At 45.6% G+C, this 22,408-nt stretch overlaps 1 protein-coding gene across 1 annotated transcript in view; it reads right to left on the reverse strand.

Annotated features, from left to right (window-relative positions):
• Window positions 1–22,408, reverse strand: part of NFX1 (nuclear transcription factor, X-box binding 1) — a gene marked incomplete at its 3' end in the record, with an annotated part of 129,141 nt that overhangs the window by 28,722 nt on the left and 78,011 nt on the right. Inside the window, exons 10-11 of the mRNA XM_029913306.1 lie at window positions 6,848–6,878; window positions 2,838–2,920 (exon numbers count right to left, since the gene is read on the reverse strand). Of these exons, the coding sequence (XP_029769166.1) occupies window positions 2,838–2,920; window positions 6,848–6,878 (114 nt within the window). The remainder of the gene's footprint in view (window positions 1–2,837; window positions 2,921–6,847; window positions 6,879–22,408) is intronic.

Raw genomic sequence — 22,408 nt, forward strand, 5'->3', positions numbered from 1 at the left:
GCAGGGTTAATTCGATTTAACGCTGATAAATTCGAACTAAACTCATAGTGTAGACCAGGCCTAAGTGGGCCTTAATCCCAGCGTCAGTGGAGAAACCATGAAGCAAATCACCGGGATACTGAAACCTGGCAACCAATGACCACAGATTGTCCCTCCTCTCTGCAGGAAGCCAAGCAGCATTTCCCCAGTTCAGGAACAAAGGACGGGGGCAGTGTGAAATGGGAGTTAAGGACTAGAGGGCGAAGATCTCCCCGCAAGCGCAGCCGTGCAGGGGAAGAGCAAGTCCTGTCCCTCCCTAGCCTGGCTGGGACTAGCAGCCCCCGGCTGGGGCATTCCCAGCAGCACAGGGGAGATCAGACCCACCTCCACCTCCGGGAACCTCCTGCAGCTGCAGGAAGCTCCATGGATGCTGCCTTCAGAGCCCAGCTCTGAATGCAGGGCAGAAGTGAGGGTGGCAATCCCGTGACTCCCCTACAACAGCTTTGCAATCTCCCCAGAACCCCCTTTTGGGTCTGGACCCTCATGGTTACAACACCGTGAAATTTCAGATATAAACATTTGAAAACGTGAAACTGACCAGAATGGACCATGAATTTGGTAGGGCCCTATTCATTTCTCTATGCTAACCAAGGTCTTCCTATGTTGCATTCTAGTCAACTAATAAACCCCTACAGTTTGACAACACTGGCTGAGTGTCACTGCAGATGCTGGTGGAGGTGCATTGCTCCCTAAGGGGTCTATCTTAGTGAGACTCACTGAATGGAGCTCTTGGTGTGATGAAGGCCCAGAGGTCCAGTCTAAGGAGGCAGGAAACCGCATGGCTTACCCTGGAGGAAGAGTGAGACCCCAAGGGGGTCTGGCACACTAAAGGGATCCTTCCTGAGACTACTCCAAAGCTGGGGTCATAGCACCAATCCTGTAGATCTATGACAGTATCTCATTGTTCAACTGGAATTTTATCAACTTAGGACTAGTATACACAAAGTGTTGGGCTGATATAGGATCTGTATTTGTTTAGGGTGTGATTTTTTTTTTTTTAAAACCAAAGTTGTTATTCTGTACAACCCCTAGCATGGTCACAGTTAAACTGATATATAGATGCCTTATACCAGTATAGTTTACTCCGCTTCCCATATGGGAATAGCTATACTGGTATAAGGCACATTTATACTGGTATAATTGTGTCCATACTAAAGGGTTGTACTGCTTTAAGTATACTAGTATAGTTAAAGTGGTACAGCTTGTGTGTTGACAAGCTCTTAGTTCAGTGGTTCTCAACCTATTTTCATATATGCGGCCCACGATATGTTACCTGGGCTGCAGGTTGAGAACCACAGTGCGCCTCCCCCAAACCCCCTCACAGACCCCTATGCCCAGCAACCCCACTCAGAGAGCCCTCCAGAGAGCGGGGCCAGGAACGGAGCCCTGGGGGCGGGGCCAGGCAGTCGGGCCCCCAGAGCCGGCCCGGCTGGCAGGACAGCCGGGCCCCTGGAGCCGGCCCTACAGTGGCCAGGCGGCAGTGCAGCCAGGCCTGCAGAGGCCGGGCTGCAAGGCAGCTAGGACCCCAGCCCTAGGGCCTTTAGCACACAGCTGAGTCCCTGTAGCCTTTAGCATACAGCTGGGCCGCAGCTGTGTGCTAATTGGGCTGCATGTGACCTGCGGGCCACAGGTTGAGAACAACTGTCTTAGTTACACAATCACACTTGGGTGCACAGCATTAATCCTAAAGACTTTTTGAACAAAGTGGTAAGGATGAATATTTTACATTACAAAACAGAGAATCTATATCTCAGCAGCCTTTTCACATACTATTTAAAAAAAAAAAATAGGTACAGATGTAGCATTTTACCCTGAACCATTTCTTAGCCCTGGTCTACACTACGGGGTTAGGTAGAATTTAGCTGCGTTAGGTCAATTTAAAAAATGACCGCGTCCACACAACCAACCCCATTCCGTTGACCTAAAGAGCTCTTAAAATCGACTTCTGTATTCCTCCCTGGCGAGGGGAGTAGCGCTAAAATCGACCTTGCTGGGTCAAATTTGGGGTAGTGCAGATGCAAATTGACAGTATTGGCCTCTGGGAGCTATCCCAGAGTGCTCCATTGTGACCGCTCTGGACGGCACTTTGAACTCCGATGCACTAGCCAGGTACACAGGAAAAGCCCTAGGAACTTTTGAATTTAATTTCCTGTTTGGTCAGTGTGGCGAGTTCAGCTGCACTCAGCAGCACAGGTGACCATGCAGTCCCAGAATCGCAAACGAGCTCCAGCATGGACCGAAAGGGAGACACTGGATCTGATTGCTGTATGGGGAGAAGAATCTGTGCAGGCAGAACTCTGATCCAAAAGAAGAAATGCAAATATATTTGCCAAAATCTCACAGGGCATGTTGGACAGAGGCTACACCAGGGACACACAGCAGTGCTGCGTGAAAGTTAAGGAGCTCAGGCAAGCCTACCAAAAGACAAAGGAGGCAAACGGTCGCTCCGGGTCAGAGCCCCACACATGCCACTTCTGTGAACAGCTGCATGACATTCTAGGTGGGGGCCCTACCACTATCCCATCCGTGACAATGTTTTTGCCCCATCAGGCATTGGGAGCTTAACCCAGAATTCCAATGGGCAGCGGAGACTGCGGGAACTGTGGGATAGCTACCCACAGTGCACTGCTCTGTAAGTCGATGCTAGCCACGGTAGTGAGGACGCACTCCGCCGACTTAATGCGCTTAGTGTGGACACACGCAATCGACTGTAAAATCGATTTCTAAAAATCGACTTCTATAATATCGACCTAATTTCATAATGTAGACATACCCTTACACTGTATAAATGAACTTACCACACAGCAAATTTCATTACACTTGTGTCGTCCACATGACCGTTTCTTGTTACATCGCTTGTCACACATAAATGTAATATCAGCTGTTCAAGTAGAAAAAATAAAGTGTTTATATTTATTATTTAAACATTCAACCTTTGACTACATATTATACGATTGCAATAACTAAATGTGTGTAGCAAGACCACATTAAAATTAATATGATGAAATGAAGAAAATAGGGTACATTCTTACAGAGGCAGCACAAATCACTGTATAGAGGCTATTATAATGAGGATTTATAATGTGACACTGGACCAAACTGTCTTTTATAATTCGTTTGAGACATAAGCCTGGTGGTTGTATTGTGGCTTCTTGCTTAATAGCGTCAATATTAAAATGACCACAACTAGTCTTTAATTAAGGGAATGTTCCTGGTAAGAAAATACCACCAACATTTGATTTTTAGACCATTCAAATTGGCGACAGATTGTAAACTGACAATACACTGATTAAATGTTCTGAGCAAAAAGTCCCTGTAAATGGCAAGTTACAAGAGAAGTGGAATCACTTGTGAGGTACCTCCAATGTGGGCTGACGCTGTTGCATTTCAGGTTACATTCAAATACCTACAGCAGTACCTAAGCATGCCTGCAGAATACTAACAAGTACTGATAAAAGCATAATTTGGAAGTTTACATTAACATACTTAGAACTACTTAAACATATTAAGAAAGCGGTTTATGAAACAGCTAATGGATTTTAAAAATCTGAAAATTTGACCATCTTTATGTTGCTACATAAAGTAGGGAATATTAGTTACCGGTGACACTGTTGTGGTCTCCTCAACTTTCATCCTACAACACTGAATTCAAAGACAGTGTTATGGTGACACCTACTGGAAGCAGGGAGGCAAAGAATTCTAAAACCCTGCCCCTGATTCCATAAGTCTCAGCCACAACTGCATCCCATCAGGAAGAGAACTTCCAGATCTATAGAGAAGGAAACAGTATAAAAGACAGAAAGAAATAAAACAGGCAGCAAAACAACACCCAAAGGGGAGGTGGATGAGATATAGTATAGAAGAGGAAAAGACAGACAGAATTACTGGTAATTTTCCCCTTTGTTGTATGTCTTTCTCTTCTATCCTACAACACTGGATTAAGGCACAAAAAGAGGATGCAGCAAGCAGTAACCCGAGGAGGTGGGACTACCTTAACATGCCACTATCAGGTCCTTGCAGCCAAAGGAGGTATCCTGAGAAGTGGAGATACCTAACTGATGACAATTTATAAAGGAGTGAGGAGATGATCATGCTGCTGTCTTACACACCTTGTTCATGAAAGCTTCAGCATGTTCACTGCTCATGAAGATTTCTCTAGCTACATGGAATCTGACAAGTTTATCTGACAGTCTGGTCATATGCTTTAAGCATACAGCATAAAACCCACTTAGCAAAAGCTATGGTAGATACAGCATTACCTTCGTAACCCTGCTTTGACTTTCTAAACTCAGAATAAGATAAAAGTTGACAACATGCTTAACATCCAATAAATGCAGCTTCTAGTCGTGAGTGGGGAATACTAGATTAGGACTGAGAGGAGAAGAACAATAGATAGAACTTGGTATCATATGAACAAATTCTGAACGAAGCCAAAAAATATCCTTCTGGAAAACAAGGGAAATAAGGAGGAGAGAAGATGAGAGTTCAACTCATTCACCCACCTGAAATCACTCTGGAAAGAAAAACCATCTTAAAAGAAAGAAGTTTGTCCTAAGGCCTCTCATGAGAGTTGGTTGCATCAAAATCTACATGGATGAGGATCAAGTTCCATTGAGGGATCACAGGATGAATCACTGGTCTTTGAGACCATTTCTTGAATACCAACAGAGGGAAATCCAAAATATCTTGGTACCACATCAGGCCACAAAGAATTTCTAGCTCTGAGAGCAAGAGAGCATACATTCTGCTGCTCTCCAGACAGTGGAGAAGCCTCTTTGAGAAATGGCTCCCTTCAAGCTGAATGAAGCCAGACTGAAATGAAGGCAATTGTAAAACAGGACCTGGAGAAAATAGGTCCAGGATACTGGGAAGCACTAATCACTAATAGGCTCATCAAATCAAAACCAGCAATAGAAGAGTGGTTGTGAAACAGAATCACAAATCCAGTTCATCAGCCTGAGCATCAGGGAAAGCAGCACTACAGTTCCCTATTGTACCTCTCGGTTGAGGGACACAAAGACATGCAGGGCACAGGCATAGCCTGTGCAGGTCAAAAGATTTCAGTCTTGTGCGCATGCGAAGAACAGTGGTACTGCTGTTATTTTTTCTTCTAATGGTCCCTTGGCACTAAGTAAGAACACTGCAGAACTCTGTGGCCTACAGGACAATCCAGACCCCCTGAAAACCAAGAATTTTTCAGCACTGCACTTTGGGGTCTCCTAAGGTTGAAAGTGTGCAGAAGGGCCTGGAATCAGTTCTTATTCTGAACCTGCCCTCAAAACTCTCATGGCTTCCTCTATCATGTAGATTCTAGTTGGTACATGCAATGCTTCTGACCAGCGAATATCCAGAAAAAGCAGCACTAAATTGGCAAATGCCACGCATATCAAGCATTGACTACAAGTGTCTGAAATGTGAAATGTTGAGCCACAAAATGAACAGCCTTCACTATTCCTAATGGTTAAACACCAGTGACTAAAGCCTCCCCCAACAACACAGGAAATTTCCTTTAATAAAACAAAGAGAAGATTAAAAGATTAAAAAGTTTAAAACTGCTATATTTGTCTAAAATCGACTATTCAGTAGAAATAAAAGGGTAGACCCACTACCAATGAGCAATTGGCTAGATGTATTCTGTGGGTTTTTTGTTTATTTTTGCCTTCCTCTGAAGCATTCTAGAAATCTGACTAGTGTGTTTTGCTCATAATGCTCGGTGTTACACTTACCATGAGATTTGGGGCTGGGAAGGAATTTTTCTCCAGGTCACATAGGCAGGGACCTTGGGGGTTTTTTTTTTTTTTTTTTTTTTTGCCTTCCTCTGTAGCATGGGGTTCACCTGCTGGGATCATCTGGGCAGATCTCACCTAATCAATTCCCTGCCATTGCAGGGCCTCTGCCGTTGGTGGCAGCTTGGTCTTTCCTGTTCTATGCCTGTGGCACACAGTATAGTCTGCTGAGAGACTGAAACGTTTTGGACTATATAAAGTCTTTGGGTTTAATATGGATTAGCATTACAATCCAATTAGAAAATTTTGCTTATGAAAACTTGAAACATTAAGAATTTCAGGAGGAGAAAAACAGATACATTTTATGCTGCACACTTTCTGTTAACTTTTTAAAACAACTATTCTGATATAAAACACTAAACTTAGGGTTAAGATTGCATAAGTGTATTTGACACAACAGTGAAAATATTAGAAAAAGGGGAAAAAAACGTTAGAAAATAAGGTTAAGTAATTGGTGGAGCCTTTTTTTGTCTGAAAAGTTCTAAAGGGCTTCCCCTCCATGAGGTTACAAGTATAGATTTAATAAAAGATCTAGTCAGAAGGAGACTGATTGCATTGGAAATTTCCAACACTGAAAGCACATAGAATGGTATACTGATGTATTTACTATTATTTGAATCCTGCTACAGATTTGAAGAACCATATAAATATATGCACACCCATGCTTTGATTCCAAAGAATTTAAAGATTTAGACCATGTTTAAGTGAAGAAGAGTGTTAAATATCTAAAATAAACCTTTAAAAAAAGCAATCAAAGCAAATAATATAGTACACAAAAGTAGCAAAAATACATAAAATCCAAGACCACCAACTTTGCACATGACATCAGAGTATTGTGTACTGGATGAAACTGATACTATACTTCATACAACCTCCACTGGCATCTGATCTCTTCATCCACATACTTTCATTCAATATATGAAGTAACAAACACAAAAAATACATCAGTTTGAGTAGAAAGTTTTTAAAGCTTCTATTTCATAAAGGTGCTAGTACACTGTTAGTATATTACAACTATTTACCTTTATTTTTGAGGAGGGCACATGGGACTTCCTAAGAAACAGATAGGAAAAGATTAAATCACAGCAAATTATATGTAGCAAGAGCTTAATGTTCTAGAAAGCTAACAACTACATACAGTATATCAAATGAAAAAAAAGTCAAGCAATTGGTTTTTAGCTACTACAAATATTCGCATACATAGTAAGTGGGGAAAAAAGACCTGATCTTAAAGGGAGGGGGGAAAATGGAGATTACTGACCTGTAACAGAATGTTCTGGTCCCTATCTGTATTCCACACAAGGGTAGGCGTGCACACCATGTGCTTGTGATCAGAGATTTCTAGCAAGTAGTGTCCATTGGTCCTGCAAGTTTTTCTCCTTATCCGCCGAACTGATGGTATAAGGGAGAGTGCAGACCAACGCCTCTCCAGTTCCTCTCTTACTGCTATAGCAGAAGAATCTGAGGCAGAGGGGAAGGAGGCTGCATAGTGGAATACAGATAAGGACCAGATATTTTGAAGAACCTCCAGTTACAGGTCAGTAACTTCCATCTCTTCTTGGAACACGAGTCCCTATGTGTATTCTACCTGTGGGTGATTGATAAGCAATGTTTAACAGGAGGGGGTATGAGGATGCAGTTGGTATAGATGCTTGTAATACCACAGTCCGAACAGCTGCATCTGTAGAGATCAACGTTCTAGAAAGCTACATCTGTAGCTGCATCTGTAGAGGAGGCTTGAACTAAAGCCTAATATTTTGTGAATGTATGGACAGAGCTCCAGGTAGCCGCTCCACAGATGTCTAGTATAGGTGCCTCTCGAAGAGATGCTGTTGAGGTTGCTTGCGCTCTAGTGGAATGGGCTCTTACCCCATTCAGAGGAGAATCACACAGGACACACAGAATGATGCAGCCAGAGATCCAGTTAGAGATTCTTTGAGCAGATACCTGTCCTCGCAACCGTTCCACTATAATGCCAAACAGTCTTAGTGATTTATTAATTGATTTTGTCCTTTGCAGGTAGAACACTACAGCGTGTCTGATGTCCAAAGAGTGAAGTCTCTTTGGAAGTATGAGATTTTGGGAAGATTAAGCAGATAGGTCAATTGATGCAAAGCTCAGAAATTTCTTTACAGATGGATTTCAGGTGAAGGAGAAGGCAAAGGGAAATCTTCTTCTGACGAAAATAGCATAACCACAAGTGCTCCCAATTTGCTCTGGTTTCTGGCTGATGTGATAGCAACTAAAAAGGTGACCTTCATGGGAATGTGGGACATAGAACATATTGCCAGTGATTCAAATGGTGATTTGATAAGTATTGATTGTACAAGGTTGAGGTCCCATTGTGGTTCAGTTTTCACCACTAATGAGAAGGTCCTACCTAAACCTTTCAGGAATCTAATTGTTGTTGGGTCAGTAAGAATGGAATATCCTTCTACTGGAGGGCAGAAGGCATGATTGCTGCTTGTTGGACCCACAGGGAACTAATGGAAAGCCCTGAGATGGTCTGTCCAGAATAACAGAATAGTACATCTCCCCTGGAACCATGGCCCAGGCCTGTCCTGGAGCAGTAAAGGGTGAACTTTTTGTTTGTTTGGGATGCAAACAGATCCCAGGATGGTGTTCCCCACTATGCAAAGATCTTGTTCAGGATGGAATTGGGTATCTCCCCCTCATGGTCTGTGGGCAAAGTGCTTGCTGAGACTGTATGCTAGAGAATTCTGCATGCCTGGTAGGTACATAGCAGAGAGAATTATGTAATTTCTAGTGCACATAGAGAGGAAGGGATTTTTGCTCCACCTGGTTGTTTATGTAAAAGACAATCATTATGATGTCTGACAGTATTTGGACACGGTGGGACTGAATAAGTGGGAAGAATGCATTGCAGGTGAGATGGACTGCTCTCTGCTCTAGTAGACTGATATGGATGCTGGCTCCTGAGTAGACCAAGTGCTTTATGCAGTGTGGTTGTCCAGGTGGACTCCCCATCCAATCAGGGTTGCGGCTTTGACAATGGTTGCATCAGCTGTGGATGTAATTAAAGAAACTCTCACACATACTAGTTCTGGGTTTATCCACCAAGCAAGAAAAGCTGTGACCTTGGTGGAAATTGTTACTCTGGTGTTTATGTGGTCTCTGCCTGGTGAGTAAATAGAATGTAGCCAGGCTTGTAAGCAATGTAGGTGAAGCCTGACAAATGGTGTTACATACGTACATGATGCCATGTGCCTAATTGGGAAAGGCAGACCTTGAAAGTGGTTTATGGTCTGAAAGTGACTTGTCTTATCAAATTGTTCATGGTCTGGAATCTTTCCAAAGGGAGATAGGCTCTTGCTGAGATCAAATCTAGGGTTGCTCCTATAAAGTTTATTGTCCTTGTGGGAATCAAAGTAGACTTTTTTAGTTAACACAGATTCTCAAGTCTGCTAGAAGCTGGAGCAAGAACAGAGCTACTGACTGGACTGCCTGACTGAAGTGACCCATTAGGAGCCAGTCGTTCAGATATGGAAGACTGTATAAACTGTGATGTCTCATTTGGGCTACACCACTCAGAAAGCCTTTGTGAAAGTGGTGTTGCTAGCCCAAATGGGAGTACTCTGAACTGGTGGGGAGACACTAAGATATACTAAGATTAAAAACCTCAAACAACACTAAAATATTAAAGAAAAACTATGTACAATATATTTAGAGGTTTGAAGATGAAAGAAGCACTGAGAAATCTGTGGACATAGCAGATTCTGACTCAAGTCATGCGGCAGTAAGAAGGACCTAGAGAGGCATCAGTCTGCCCCAGCCCTTATGCACTTGGTTCAGAGCATGGGGAGAACAATTGCACAGGTGTGGGCCAGTGGACACTACTTGCTAGAAACCTCCAATTTCAGGCACACAGGGTGCATGTATACCCATGTGTGGAATACATATAGGACATAGCAGTCAAAGAAGAACCTCAAAATACCCATTTTATGTTTATATATCACACACATTTTTAACTGCTCTTTTTCTTAGAGGTTCTTCAACATGAAGAGTAGAGTAGTGCACAGTTTTTTTACCTCCTCACCTCATTCCCAAAGAAATGTTAGCCATATTAATGGTGACAACATCTCTGAAGGGAACAGACAGACACACACACTGCAAATTAAGCACTAGCAGAGCATCCCTTTTACCTATCCAGAAAAATATTTTATCTTCCTGCTTCTAAAAAAAAAAAAAAAAAAGCCACAGCACATCTGACTGTTTTTGTCTTCTATTATTTTCAAAGATTCAAGTGATAAATCCAAATCCATTTTTAAAAAAATTAATGGGGGAGAAAATTGAGGAATTTTTATATTATTCTTTTAACTGGCCACTAGATATTTTGCACTTTCACCTGAGATCTATTAATAAAATAATGCAGGAATTTTAAAGAATTCTACTGTAATCTCTTGGGGTTATTTTGCTTCAGTACCATTTTGCTGCACTGTTGGGAATCCTATTACATATCCCAGAACAAAAGTTTCCATTAATAGTAAATTTAAATCTTACCAGAAATATGCCTTCTCATAACAAGAAATCCTCAAGTCTGAAATTCATGACTGAAGGGTTAACCACACCCATATGTCCACAGTGGCTATAAATACTGTCAGAGTTTTGGTGCTTGAACTACCCCCCATAGGCACTCAGCAAAAGCATAATAGTCCAGTCAAGAACCTTTAAATTGTCTATTCTCAAATACATAAAATACTTTAAGTCAGAAAGCCATGCCAGATGCAGTAGCAAGCAGTCTATCAAGAAAAGAAGGGAGGGGAAGCAGAGGCAACGAGTGGGGAGGGGGCATGCTGGGTCACATACCCCCACCCCCCAGATTGCTGGGTCGCATGGTGCAGCAGGGCCCCCTTACTGTGGAGAAGCTGAGCTGGTGAGCTTCACCAGGCAGGTTGAGGCAGAGGCAGGAGCGGAGGAACAACTGGGAGCTGCCTGGAGGGGCTGCTGTTTTTCTGGAGGGGGGAGGGCAGCCAGGAGGGTGGGAAGGGGGTGACTCAAACTGTTCCGGGATGGTGTCCCCACTCTGTCAGCATGCACGGGTTGTCTATAAGGGGAAGAGGGGATCTCTTCTCAAAAGATGCTCTAATTCTTGCTATCCCAAGAAACAGATGTTTGGAATGAGAGAAAGTGGAGACTTAAATGGGAGAAAAGTAGCAAATTGATCAGCATCCCTGCTATTGAAGGGATAGAACCACTTGGTTCTAAGATACTACAGGCCTGCCCTGAGGAAAAACAAATCTTCAACCCACTACAGTTAGAGAACAGTGACTGAAGTAGAGGATTGTACACTTCGTTGCTTATGCAAGCTAAACTGGCAGGTGTGGGGGGTGAAGGTGGGGGAGGAGGGGTTGGGAACACAGTCTCTATCCCTGAACTTGTAGTAATTTTACAGGATACTACCACTAAACCTATATGTTATTATTAAATTGTCTAAGCTGATCCTCCTCTTCTCTTTGTTGCTTTATCAGATTCGTATAAACAATTTTCTCATGACAATGCCTATTTGCAGCTGTAAGCAGGGGAACCTGAGCAGTGACATCAGAGGTAACTAAGCCAGTTGCTCACTCCCCCTCCAGTAACCATAATCCTGTTACCTGGCTTCCTATTGACAGTGACTGTTTGGTGCTGCAGGTGGAGGGAATCTCTCTGCCCACAGCACCAAATGGGTACTGTTTAGATGAACAGTGTTGACTAGGCAAGGTCAATGATCTTGCCTGAGTCAGTCATAGTGTGGAGGGAGCCACAGTGCAAATCTCCAGCCTCACTCCTACTCAGCCAACATAGCTCCTCATGTGAAGCAACCCCTGCTATTCCAGACTTCAATCGTCCTCCCCCACATAAACAGTCAAAGCACTTCGGTCTTGACTTGTAACTCCATTTCCATTCCATTCAGTTCCATTTCCATCCATTTCAACCAACGGAACTGAAGGATGCAAGTGAACTGGAGGGAGGGACTGAATTACCGTTGATGTCAAAATGCTCCCGTACCTGCAGCACCAAATGGGCACCCTATGGAAACGAGGCTTTTCTGATGTTCCAATTGTCACCAAGAATCCATAGACTTCTTCCCATAGATGTCTAGAACGCTTCCTGAAATTCTGAATTGATCGAACGCAGGAGAAATGCCACTAAGTAGATTGTTGGGTCTCACTTTGCTCAGCCAGTAACAGCTGTGCTGGTTTCAAAGTCAAGGCACTGGGAGTGGAACCCAGGACTTCTGGGCCCAACTCCCAGCTCCAAGCACAGATTTTCTGAGAGATCTCTGGCAAGCTCCAGATCTCCATCTGCAAAATAGATACATACCACAAAACTACCTCCAGGGGTGCCATAAGAACAAATTCATCAATACATGCATTGCACCCATACACCAAGGTAATGAGGGCAAACAGGTACCTAGTTAGAAAGGTCCTGAATTGTATGAATTTGCCTACACAGACCAGGAGGAAAAAAGCATAACTTTCAAACTTCTCCAAGGACAGCAAAAGAGAGCAGTGTCTGGGATAGTCCCTCATTTCCCCCAGTGATTGCCTCAAACTTAAGGAGGTACACTAGCCCAAGCAACCTTTAGTGTTCACTAGAAATTAGGGTAACAACGCTCATCTTTCTTTGCAACTCCAGGGAGGCTGAAAGAAATGATTTGTTGCATGCAAAAAAAAGGCAATAAAAAGGTGCTGTTTACCCAAGTACCTAAAGCTCTTGCTCCTACTGTACAAACATTTACTTTCTCTATTAAGGTACATCTACACTTGCGAGCGGACACAGATACATGTGCACACACTGTTAGTGTGTGGGCACCCCGTACTTGCATGTCCACATATGCCATTGCTGGCATGGGTATATGGTGTTCACAGGCGTCTACCCGTGTCCACACTGGTCCTTTATGGCACGCAACATTGCATTGCTAATTCAGGCATGGTATCCCAAAGTCCTTTGTGTCAGAGGTGACACTCTGGGAAAAAACGGTTACTTACCTTCACGTAACTGTTGTTCTTTGAGATGTGTTAAAATATAGAATATCAGGGTTGGAAGGGACCTCAGGAGGTCATCTAGTCCAACCTGCTGCTCAAAGCAGGACCAATCCCTAGACAGATTTTTGCCCCAGATCCCTAAATGGCCTCCTCAAGGATTGAACTCACAACCTGGGGTTTAGCAGGCCAATGCTCAAACCACTGAGCTATCCCTCCCCTTGCTCATGTCCATTCCAAGTAGGTGTATGCATGCCACGTGCACAGTTGTCAGAAGGTTTTTCCCCTACCAGCACCCGTTGCGTCAGCTGTGGAGCCCCCTGGAGTCGCGCCTTCATGGCGGTGAATATAGGTCCCTGCCGAGCCGCCGCCTATTCAGTTCCTTCTTGACGGATACTCTGACAGAGGGGAAGGCGGGTGGGTCTTGGAATGGACATGAGCAACACATCTCAAACAACAGTTATGAGAAGGTAAGTAACTCTTCTTTGAGTGCTTGCTCATGTCGATTCCAAGTAGGTGACTCCGAAGCCTTACCTAGGAGGTGGGGTCAGAGTTCATGGAATTGCAGATTGAAGTACTGCTCTGCCGAGTACCACATTGTCAATACCCAGCACTCCAGGGACAAAGTGAGAAATGAAAGTGTGGCCCGAAGACCACGTCGCTGCCCTGTAGATCTCCTGGATCAGGACCTGGGCCAGGAATGCTGCCGAGGAGGTCTGCGCTCTTGTGGAATGTGCGGTTAGCTTCGGGGCAGGTATTTTTGCCAGATCATAGCATGCCCGGATACAGGACATGATCCATGATGAAATTTTCTGTGATGACACCGGGAGGCTCTTCATCCTGTCCGCAATTGCAATGAACAACTGATTCGACTTCTGGAAGAGCTTTGTGCGTTCAATATAAAAAGCCAGTGCTTATCGAACGTCCAAGGACACCTTTGTTCTCAATTATCAGCATGTGGCTTAGGGTAAAAGACCGGAAGAAAAATGTCCTGACTGGCATGAAATTGAGAGATGACCTTTGGGAGAAAGGCTGGGTGAGGCCTAAGTTGACCTTGTCTTTACAAAAAATGGTAGAAGGATCAGAAGCTAGGGCTTAAACTCAGACCCTCTCCTAGCTGATGTTATGGCGACCAGGAATGCCACATTCCATGACAGATAGAGCAATGAACAGGTCACTAGGAATTCTAAAGGGGGCCCCCCATTAGGTTGGAAAGGACCAGATTAAGATCCCATGCCGGGATCAGTTGTCTAACCTGTGGGTATAGTCTGACAAGACCTTTCAGAAACCGACTGACCATCAGGTTGGCGAAAACCGAACAGCCAGCTGCTCCTGGGTGGAATGCCAAAATGGCAGCTAGGTGGACCTTGAGAGACAATACTGAGAGGCCCTGCTGTTTTAGATGTAGCAGGTAGTCTAAGATGAGAGGCATTGGTGCCTTCATTGGCGAAGTGAAGCCTTGAGAACACCACATTGAGACTCTCTTCCACTTCGCCAGGTAGGTGGCCATGGTGGAGGGTTTCCTACTGCCAAGGAGAACCTCCCTAACGGGCTCAGAGCATATTAGCTCCAGCAGGTTTAACCATGAAGCTTCCAAGCAGTGAGGTGAAGAGACTCGAGGCAGGGATGTTGGCGACGGCCGTGATCTTGGGTGATCAAGTCCAGAAGCAGGGGCAACGAGACTGAGGTATCCACCAATAGCTCCAGGAGTGTGGTATACCACTGCTGGCATGATCAGGCTGGCACTATCTGTATGACCGCAGCCCTCTCCCTGCGGATCTTGAGCAGAACCTTGTGGACAAGCAAAAAAGGTGGGAATGTATATAACAGTTGATCCTTCCAAGGGAGAAGGAATGCGTCTGCGATGGAGCCCGGGCTGTGGTTCTGGAAGGAACAGAACTGCAGGCACTTCCTGTTGCTTTTTGTAGTGAACGGGTCGATCTGGGGAACTCCCCACCTTTGGAAAATGATGTTCACCACGTCCAGGCAAATGAACCACTCGTTGTGGAAGGATCTGCTGAGATAGTCCACTAACTCGTTCTGAGAACCCAGGAGGTAGGATGCTTCCAGGTGAAATGAGTGGGCTATGCGGATGTCCCACAGTTTGAGGGCTTCCTGACATAGGGGAGAGGAACGAGCTCCGCCCTGCTTGTTTATATAAAACATTGTGGTCGTGTCATTACCGCTGCGCATATCCCTTGCAAGTGAGCCTGGAAGGGCTGGCATGCAAGGTGGACCGCTCTCTGCTCCTTAACGTTGATGTGGAGCAGGAGCTCATCCTGCGACCAGAGACCTTGGGTCCGGAGATCTCCCAGGTAAGCACCCCACCCGAACGCTGACACATCTGAGACCAGGGACAGCGAGGGCTGCGGTTTGGGGAAGGGGACCCCCATGCATATCTCCTGTGGGTTGAGCCACCAGTGAAAAAACCAGAAAACCAACATTGGGAGAGGGACCGCTTTGTCCAGACTGTCGCGCCCTGGCCGATAGGTTGACACCAGCCAGGCCTGGAGAGGTCTGAGCCTCAGCCTTGCATGTTGTACCACAAGCTCCATATGACCGAGGCGTTTCAAACAATTTCTCTCTGTGGTGGTGGGGTATTGCTTGAAGTCTTGAATGAGGTGTTGCATTGTTTGAAAACGAGACTCTGGCAGGAAGGCTCTGGTATGATCCAAGTCCAACACTGCCCCAATAAACTCTACTATCTGAGTAGGGGATAGAGTTGATTTGTGTACGTTCGGGAAGAGATCCAGCCTGTTGAAGATGGACCGTACCAAGTTGACATGGTGCTCCACTTGCGCCCTGGAGCGGCCCCTGACCAGCCAGTCATCGAGGTATGGGAAGACCTGCACCTGCTTTCTTCTCAGGAAGGCAGCTACAACTGCCATACATTTGGTAAACACTTGAGGGGCTGATGACAGACCAAAAGGGAGGGCTGTAAACTGGTAATGGATGTGGTTCACTATGAACCTGCGGAAGCGTCTGTGGGCTGGAATTATTGATATGTGGAAGTACGTATCCTTGAGATCGAGCGCAGCGAACCAGTCTCCTGGATCCAGAGACGGGATGATGGCAATCAGAGAGACCATGCAGAACCTCAACTTCTTCATGAATCTGTTGCAGGTCGAGGATGGGTCTGAGACCCCTTTTGGCTTTGGGGATTATTTAGGTTATTTCAGTTACAGGGTCAGTTGGGATTGTGTGTCTGGGGATTGCTTGAGCCTTTATTCCATGGATCATCCCTGATCAACCTCAATCAGCCTTGTGATCACCCTCCCCCATGTGATTAACAAGGGGATGGGGTGACCTAGGAGAGAAGGCCTTAAAAGTCACAGGCTAAGTGACCAAGGGGAGCTAGAGAACAGGGGACCACAAACAGGGGAATTTGAGAGGGAGTTTGTGGGAGGAAGACATAATATAACCGCTATGATTAGGAAGGGCCGCATCGCCAGTGCCAACGCTGCTCCTGTCTCCTCCACCTACGCCTGTATCCAGACAGACAGCCTAACCATGGATGCCTCTACCCAGATCCTGGTGTGGATTTTCAGAGACTGTGGCCTGCATTTCCCACTCTCAGAAAGCCAGGCTGGGGGGACCATCCAGTGTGAAAGGTGCCTGCTGGTCGAATCTCTCAGGAAGCAGGCGAGAGAGCTACAGGAGGAGGTGGCTAGGCTGAGGAGCATCCGTGCCCATGAGGAATTCCTCGAGAATATTCATATGGAGACATCCAACGCTGAGGAAGCTATCCAGCTACAGAGGACTGCTGTCACACCAGGGCAGGAGGATATGGCTCTGTCACTGGCTGCTGGTTACTTCTGGCAGCAGGAAATGCTCCACCCCTACTCTCAACCCACCCACCATGGTGATGGAAAACTGATATGCTGCCCTGGCAATGAGTGATGAGCCACCACTAACAGGAGGAAACGTAGGGTAGTGGTGGTCGGTGGCTCTCTTCTGAGGGGGACAGAGCCCAAGTGTTTAAACCGTGCGGAACCTGCCACAAGTTCAGGCCAATGGGCAACGCCCACAACTCCTGCCTGAAGTGGCTGGGGGAGGCACATCAAACAGATTGCTGCAAGATCTGCAAAGGGTTCCACCCGAGGACGAAAAAGGAAAGGGACTTCAGGCTGAAGCAACTCCTTATGAGGCGGCCCTCCATCCCCAGCTGGCTCCGTGTGGAATGCTCCAGCCTCTGTTCGAGAAACGGCACACAGGAAGGACTCCCACGCAGGAACACCTGGTGCCGGTCTTGCAGGAGCCGGCACTGTTGACTTCAGGCCCACAAAGGGATCCGGCAAGTCTGGTGCCGTTGGATTCTCCTTCTAGAGAGTGCCAGGTGGAGGAACTTGAGCTCCCTTCCACCCCGGACACATTCGAGTGGCCAGGGACTTGATGCCATGACAGCTCTGCAGTGCCCCATCCCGAGACAGAACTCTGGCACCGCGAGTCATGGCACTGTCCAGAGGCAAGCCCGCGATGATGAGGCACTGTTCGCCCTCTCCATGGCACCGCACTCTGGCACTGTCCCGCTCATCACCGCTGTAGTCTCCGTGCTCTAGGTCCCAGTCATCGGACTCAGAAGCAGAGTACTACTATTCTAGGTGCTGTCGGCACCAATTGGAGCAGCACCGATACAGGCAGGAGGCAATGGCCATTCAGGACCCCGTAGGCATATCACCAGGCCCAGGGCACACACTCTAGAGGCTCCCAGTCCGTGGTATCAGAAGGAGGTGCCACACCCAGGGACTGTCTCACGCCTCGGGGCTTGGAGACGGCTTCGGTCCACAGCACTGAGCTATGTCCGGGTCCCAGATCCACCACAGACTGATTCTGCTGTGGGCACTGAGCAGCACGGCACCGAGCAGGACATGTCCACCGATCTGGAGGGACAGGAGGGCCCGGTGCGGCCTATGGCTTCATCGTCATCCTAGCTGGACGAAACGGTGACAGGGTTTTCATCCTTTGGGAACACCCCCCCATCCATAGCAGAGCACACCAGAAGCTGTTGTGCAGGGTGGCCAGTAACATGGGGCTTCAGGCTGAGGAGGTGGTAGAGTCTGAGGACCACATGGTAGACATTTTAACCCCTGAAGGGCTGTCCAGGGTGGCATTGCCTCTCATTAAGACAATTGAAGCCACTAAAAAAAACCTGTGGCGAACTCCGGCCTCCGCTACCCCTATGGCTAAAGGGGTGGACAGAAAGTATTTCGTCCCCTCTAAGGAGTATGAATATTTGTTTATTCACCCGCAGCCGTGTTCATGAGTCATGGTGGCGGCTAATATGAGAAAGAGAGAGAGAGAGAGATGGGGCAGCAGGGGTCAACCCCAAAATCCAAGGACGCGAAGAAGCTGGACCTCTTTGGCTGGAAGGTCTACTCCATCGGGGGGCTCCAGCTTCGGATTGCTAACTAGCAAGCAATCCTTATTATATAGAATTTCAATTCATGGGACTCCATGATGAAATTTAAGGAGCTGGTCCCATCAGACTCTAGGGTGGAGTTTGCGACTATAGTAGAGGAGGGCAAGGCAGTGGCGCGGACCTCTTTACAGGCATCCCTGGATGCGGCAGATGGCCATGCGGACCTTGTCCTCTGGCATAGCCATAAGGAGGAGTTCGTGGCTCCAGGTGTCGGGCCTTCCGCCAGAGGTCCATCACACAATTCAAAACTTGCCCTTTGATGGCGTGGGACTGTTTTCAGAGCAGATAGACTCCAAGTTCCACAGCCTGAAGGATTCACGGGCAACATTAAAATTGTTGGGCCTGCATACCCCTGCTACCCAATGAAAGCACTTTAAGCATCAGCCCCCTCCACGCTTCTACCCTCCCCAGCCTAGACAGAACTTCTCCAGGAAGCGGAGCAGTCAAGGCCAGGCTCGGCGAGGCAATCGTCAGGCACCAGTCTACTCACCGGATGCTTCACCCTGTTTTCTGAATTGTCTGTCCCACTTCTACCGTGCTTGGTCCCAGATAACCTCAGATCGCTGGGTCCTTTGCACCGTAGAAGTGGAATATTCTCTCCAACTCTGTTCCTCCCCTCCCTCCTGCCCCCTTTCCCCATCCCTCTTCAGGGACCCTTCTCACAAGCAACTTCTCATGCAAGAGGTTCAAACGCTCCTTGCTGCAGGAGCAGTGGAGGAGATTCCTCAGGAGCTATGGGGCAAAGGATTCTACTCCCGATATTTCCTAAGCATAGAATCATAGGACTGGAAGGACCTCGAGAGGTCATCTAGTCCAGTCCCCTGCACTCATGGCAGGACTAAGTATTATCCAGACCATCCCTGACAGGTGTTTGTCTAACCTGTTCTTAAAAATTTCCAATGATGGAGATTCCACAACCTCCCTAGGCAATTTATTCCAATGCTTAACAACCCTGACAGTTAGGAAGTTTTTCCTAATGTCCAACCTAAACCTCCCTTTCTGCAATTTAAGCCCATTGCTTCTTGTCCTTTCCTCAGAGGTTAAGAAGAACAATTCTTCTCCCTCCTCCTTGTAACAACCTTTTATGTACTTGAAAATGGTTATCATGTCCCCTCTCAGTCTTCTCTTTTCCAGACTAAGCAAACCCGGTTTTTTTCAATCTTCCCTCATAGGTCATGTTTTCTAGACCTTTAATCATTTTTGTTGCTCTTCTCTGGACTTTCTCCAATTTGTCCACATCTTTCCTGAAACGTGGCATCCAGAACTGGAGGCAATACTCCAGAGGCCTAATCAGCGCGGAGTAGAGCGGAAGAATTACTATTCGTGTCTTGCTTGCAACACTCCTGCTAATACATCCCAGTATGATGTTCGCTTTTTTTTGCAACAGTGTTACACTGTTGACTCATTTAACTTGTGGTCCACTATGACCCCAGATCCCTTTCTGCAGTACTCCTTCCTAGGCAGTCATTTCCCATTTTGTATGTATGCAACTGATCGTTCCTTCCTAAATGGAGTACTTTGCATTTGTCCTTATTGAATTTCATCCTATTTACTTCAGACCATTTCTCCAGTTTGTCCAGATAATTTTGAATTTTAATCCTATTCTCCAAAGCACTTGCACCCCCTCCCAGCTTGGTATCATCTACAAACTTTATAAGTGTACTCTCTATGCCATTATCTAAATCATTGATGAAGATATTGAACAGAACCGGACCCCAACTGATCCCTGCAGGACCCCACTCATTATGCCCTTCCAGCATGACTCCGAACCACTGATGATTACTCTCTGTGAACAGTCTTCCAACCAGTTTTGCACACACCTTATAGTAACTCCATCTCGTTGCATTTCTCTAGTCTGTTTATGAGATGGTCATGCGAGACAGTATTGTTAATACAGCCTAATCCCCCCACCTGGTTTTGGCCAGGCCGTCTCTCAACCCCGCGGCGAACCCGGAGCAAGGAAAGAGGCCCACAATAGACTGCATGACCTTATTAGGGCATAGTACTTAACACAGGAAATTTATGAGGGTTGTATCCATAGTGTTTACCGCAGAAAAAACATTTCTGCAGTTTCCGCATTGTATTGTTCTTCCTAATAAGGGGAAAAGTTTGGGCACTAAAAAGCCAATCAATGCCTGCCACATTTACTTTCTGAACTATATACTTAGTCACCCCTGTATAGCAATCAGAGGTGTCCCAAATCGACTCAACGTCACTACCAGTCCAGGTCTGATCAACCAGGACTTGACCCGCCCGTTCCCGAATCCAGACCGAGCGCGTGTCGTGTTGCCAGCCCGAATTCACCATGTATATGCTTTTCCATCTGGCTGTCATTTGCCTGGTCGTAAGTAACTAGCTAGACAAAAATTTTCTGTTTGTTTTGCTTTTGTTGTTTTTACTTCTCTCTCCCTGTTGTATTCTCCCTTGCCTTACTTGTTTTAAATTTAGTTATATAGTATTGTACTCGTTTGGTAAGGAATCGTGGTATTAATAATTGTCACACTTACCAGTTATAATAAAATTGAGTTGTACCCAGTTCTCGTCATCCTGGGTCATTCATCTCAGTCCTTCACCAAGAATCCCAAAGAACCCCCAGCCCCAATTGGGCAGAACAAGAATCAAAAGCTTTACTAAAGTCAAGATATACCACGTCTACTGCTTCCCCTCCATCCACAAGGCTTGTTACCCTGTCAAAAGCTATCAGGTTGGTATGACACGATTTGTTCTTGACAAATCCATGCTGATTGTTACTTATCACCTTATTATCTTCTAGATGTTTGCAAATTGGTTGCTTAATTATTTGCTCCATTATCTTTCTGGGTACAGAAGTTAAGCTGACTGGTCTGTAATTCCCCGGGTTGCCCTTATTTCCCTTTTTATAGATTGACACTATATTTGCCCTTTTCCAGTCTTCTGGAATCTCTCTCGTCTTCCATGACTTTTCAAAGGTAATCGTTAATGGCTCAGATATCTCCTCAGTCAGCTCCTTGAGTATTATAGGATGCATTTCATCAGGCCCTGGTGACTTGAAGACATCTAATTTGTCTAAGTAATTTTTAACTTGTTCTTTCCCTATTTTAGCCTCTGATCCTACCTCATTTTCACTGGCATTCACTATGTTAAACGTCCAATCAACACCAACCTTCTTAGTGAAAACCGAAACAAAGAAGTCATTTAGCACCTTTGCCATTTCCACATTTTCTATTATTGCCCCCCCCCCCCCCGCCCCACCATTGAGTAACAGGCCTACCCTGACCTTGGTCTTCCTCTTGCTTCCAATGTATTTGTAGAATTTCTTGTTACCCTTTATGTCTCTAGCTAGTTTGATCTCATTTTGTGCCTTGGCCTTTCTAATTTTATCCCTACATACTTGTGCTATTTGTTTATATTCATCCTTTGTAATTTGACCTAGTTTCCACTTTTTGTAGGACTCTTTTTTGATTTTTAGATCATTGAAGATCTCCTGGTTAAGCCAGGGTGGTCTCTTGCCATACTTCCTATCTTTCCTACACAGTGGGATAGTTTGCTCTTGTGCCCTTAATAATGTCTCTTTGAAAAACTGTCAACTGTCTTCAATTGTTTTTCCCTTTAGACTTCCTTCCCATGAGATCTTACCTACCAACTCCCTGAGTTTGCTAAAGTGTGTCTTCTTGAAATCCATTATCTTTATTTTGCTCTTCTCCCTCCTACCATTCATTAGAATCATGAACTCTATTATTTCATGATCACTTTCACCCAAGCTGCATTCCACTTTCAAATTCTCAACCAGTTCCTCCCTATTTGTCAAAATCAAATCTAGAACAACCTCTCCCCTAGTAATTTTCTTCACCTTCTGAAATAAAAAAATGTCTCCAATACATTCCAAGAACTTGTTGGATAGTCTGTGCCCTGCTGTGTTATTTTCCCAACAGATGTCTGAGTAGTTGAAATCCCCCATCACCACCAAGTCCTGTGCTTTGGATGCTTTTTTTTTTTTTTTAATTATTTTTAAAAAGCCTCATCCAGCTCTTTTTCCTGGTTAGGTGGTCTGTAATAGACCCCTCCCATGACATTATCCTTGTTCTTTACCCCTTTTATCCTTACACAGAGACTTTCAACAATTCTGTCTCCTATTTCCATCTCAACCTCATCCAAGTGTATCTATACATTTTTATTATATAAGGCAACACCAACTCCCT

This window comes from Terrapene carolina, unplaced genomic scaffold (assembly GCF_002925995.2).
Source record: "Terrapene carolina triunguis isolate 2854851 unplaced genomic scaffold, T_m_triunguis-2.0 Scaffold580, whole genome shotgun sequence".
Taxonomy (NCBI): Eukaryota; Metazoa; Chordata; order Testudines; family Emydidae; genus Terrapene; species Terrapene triunguis.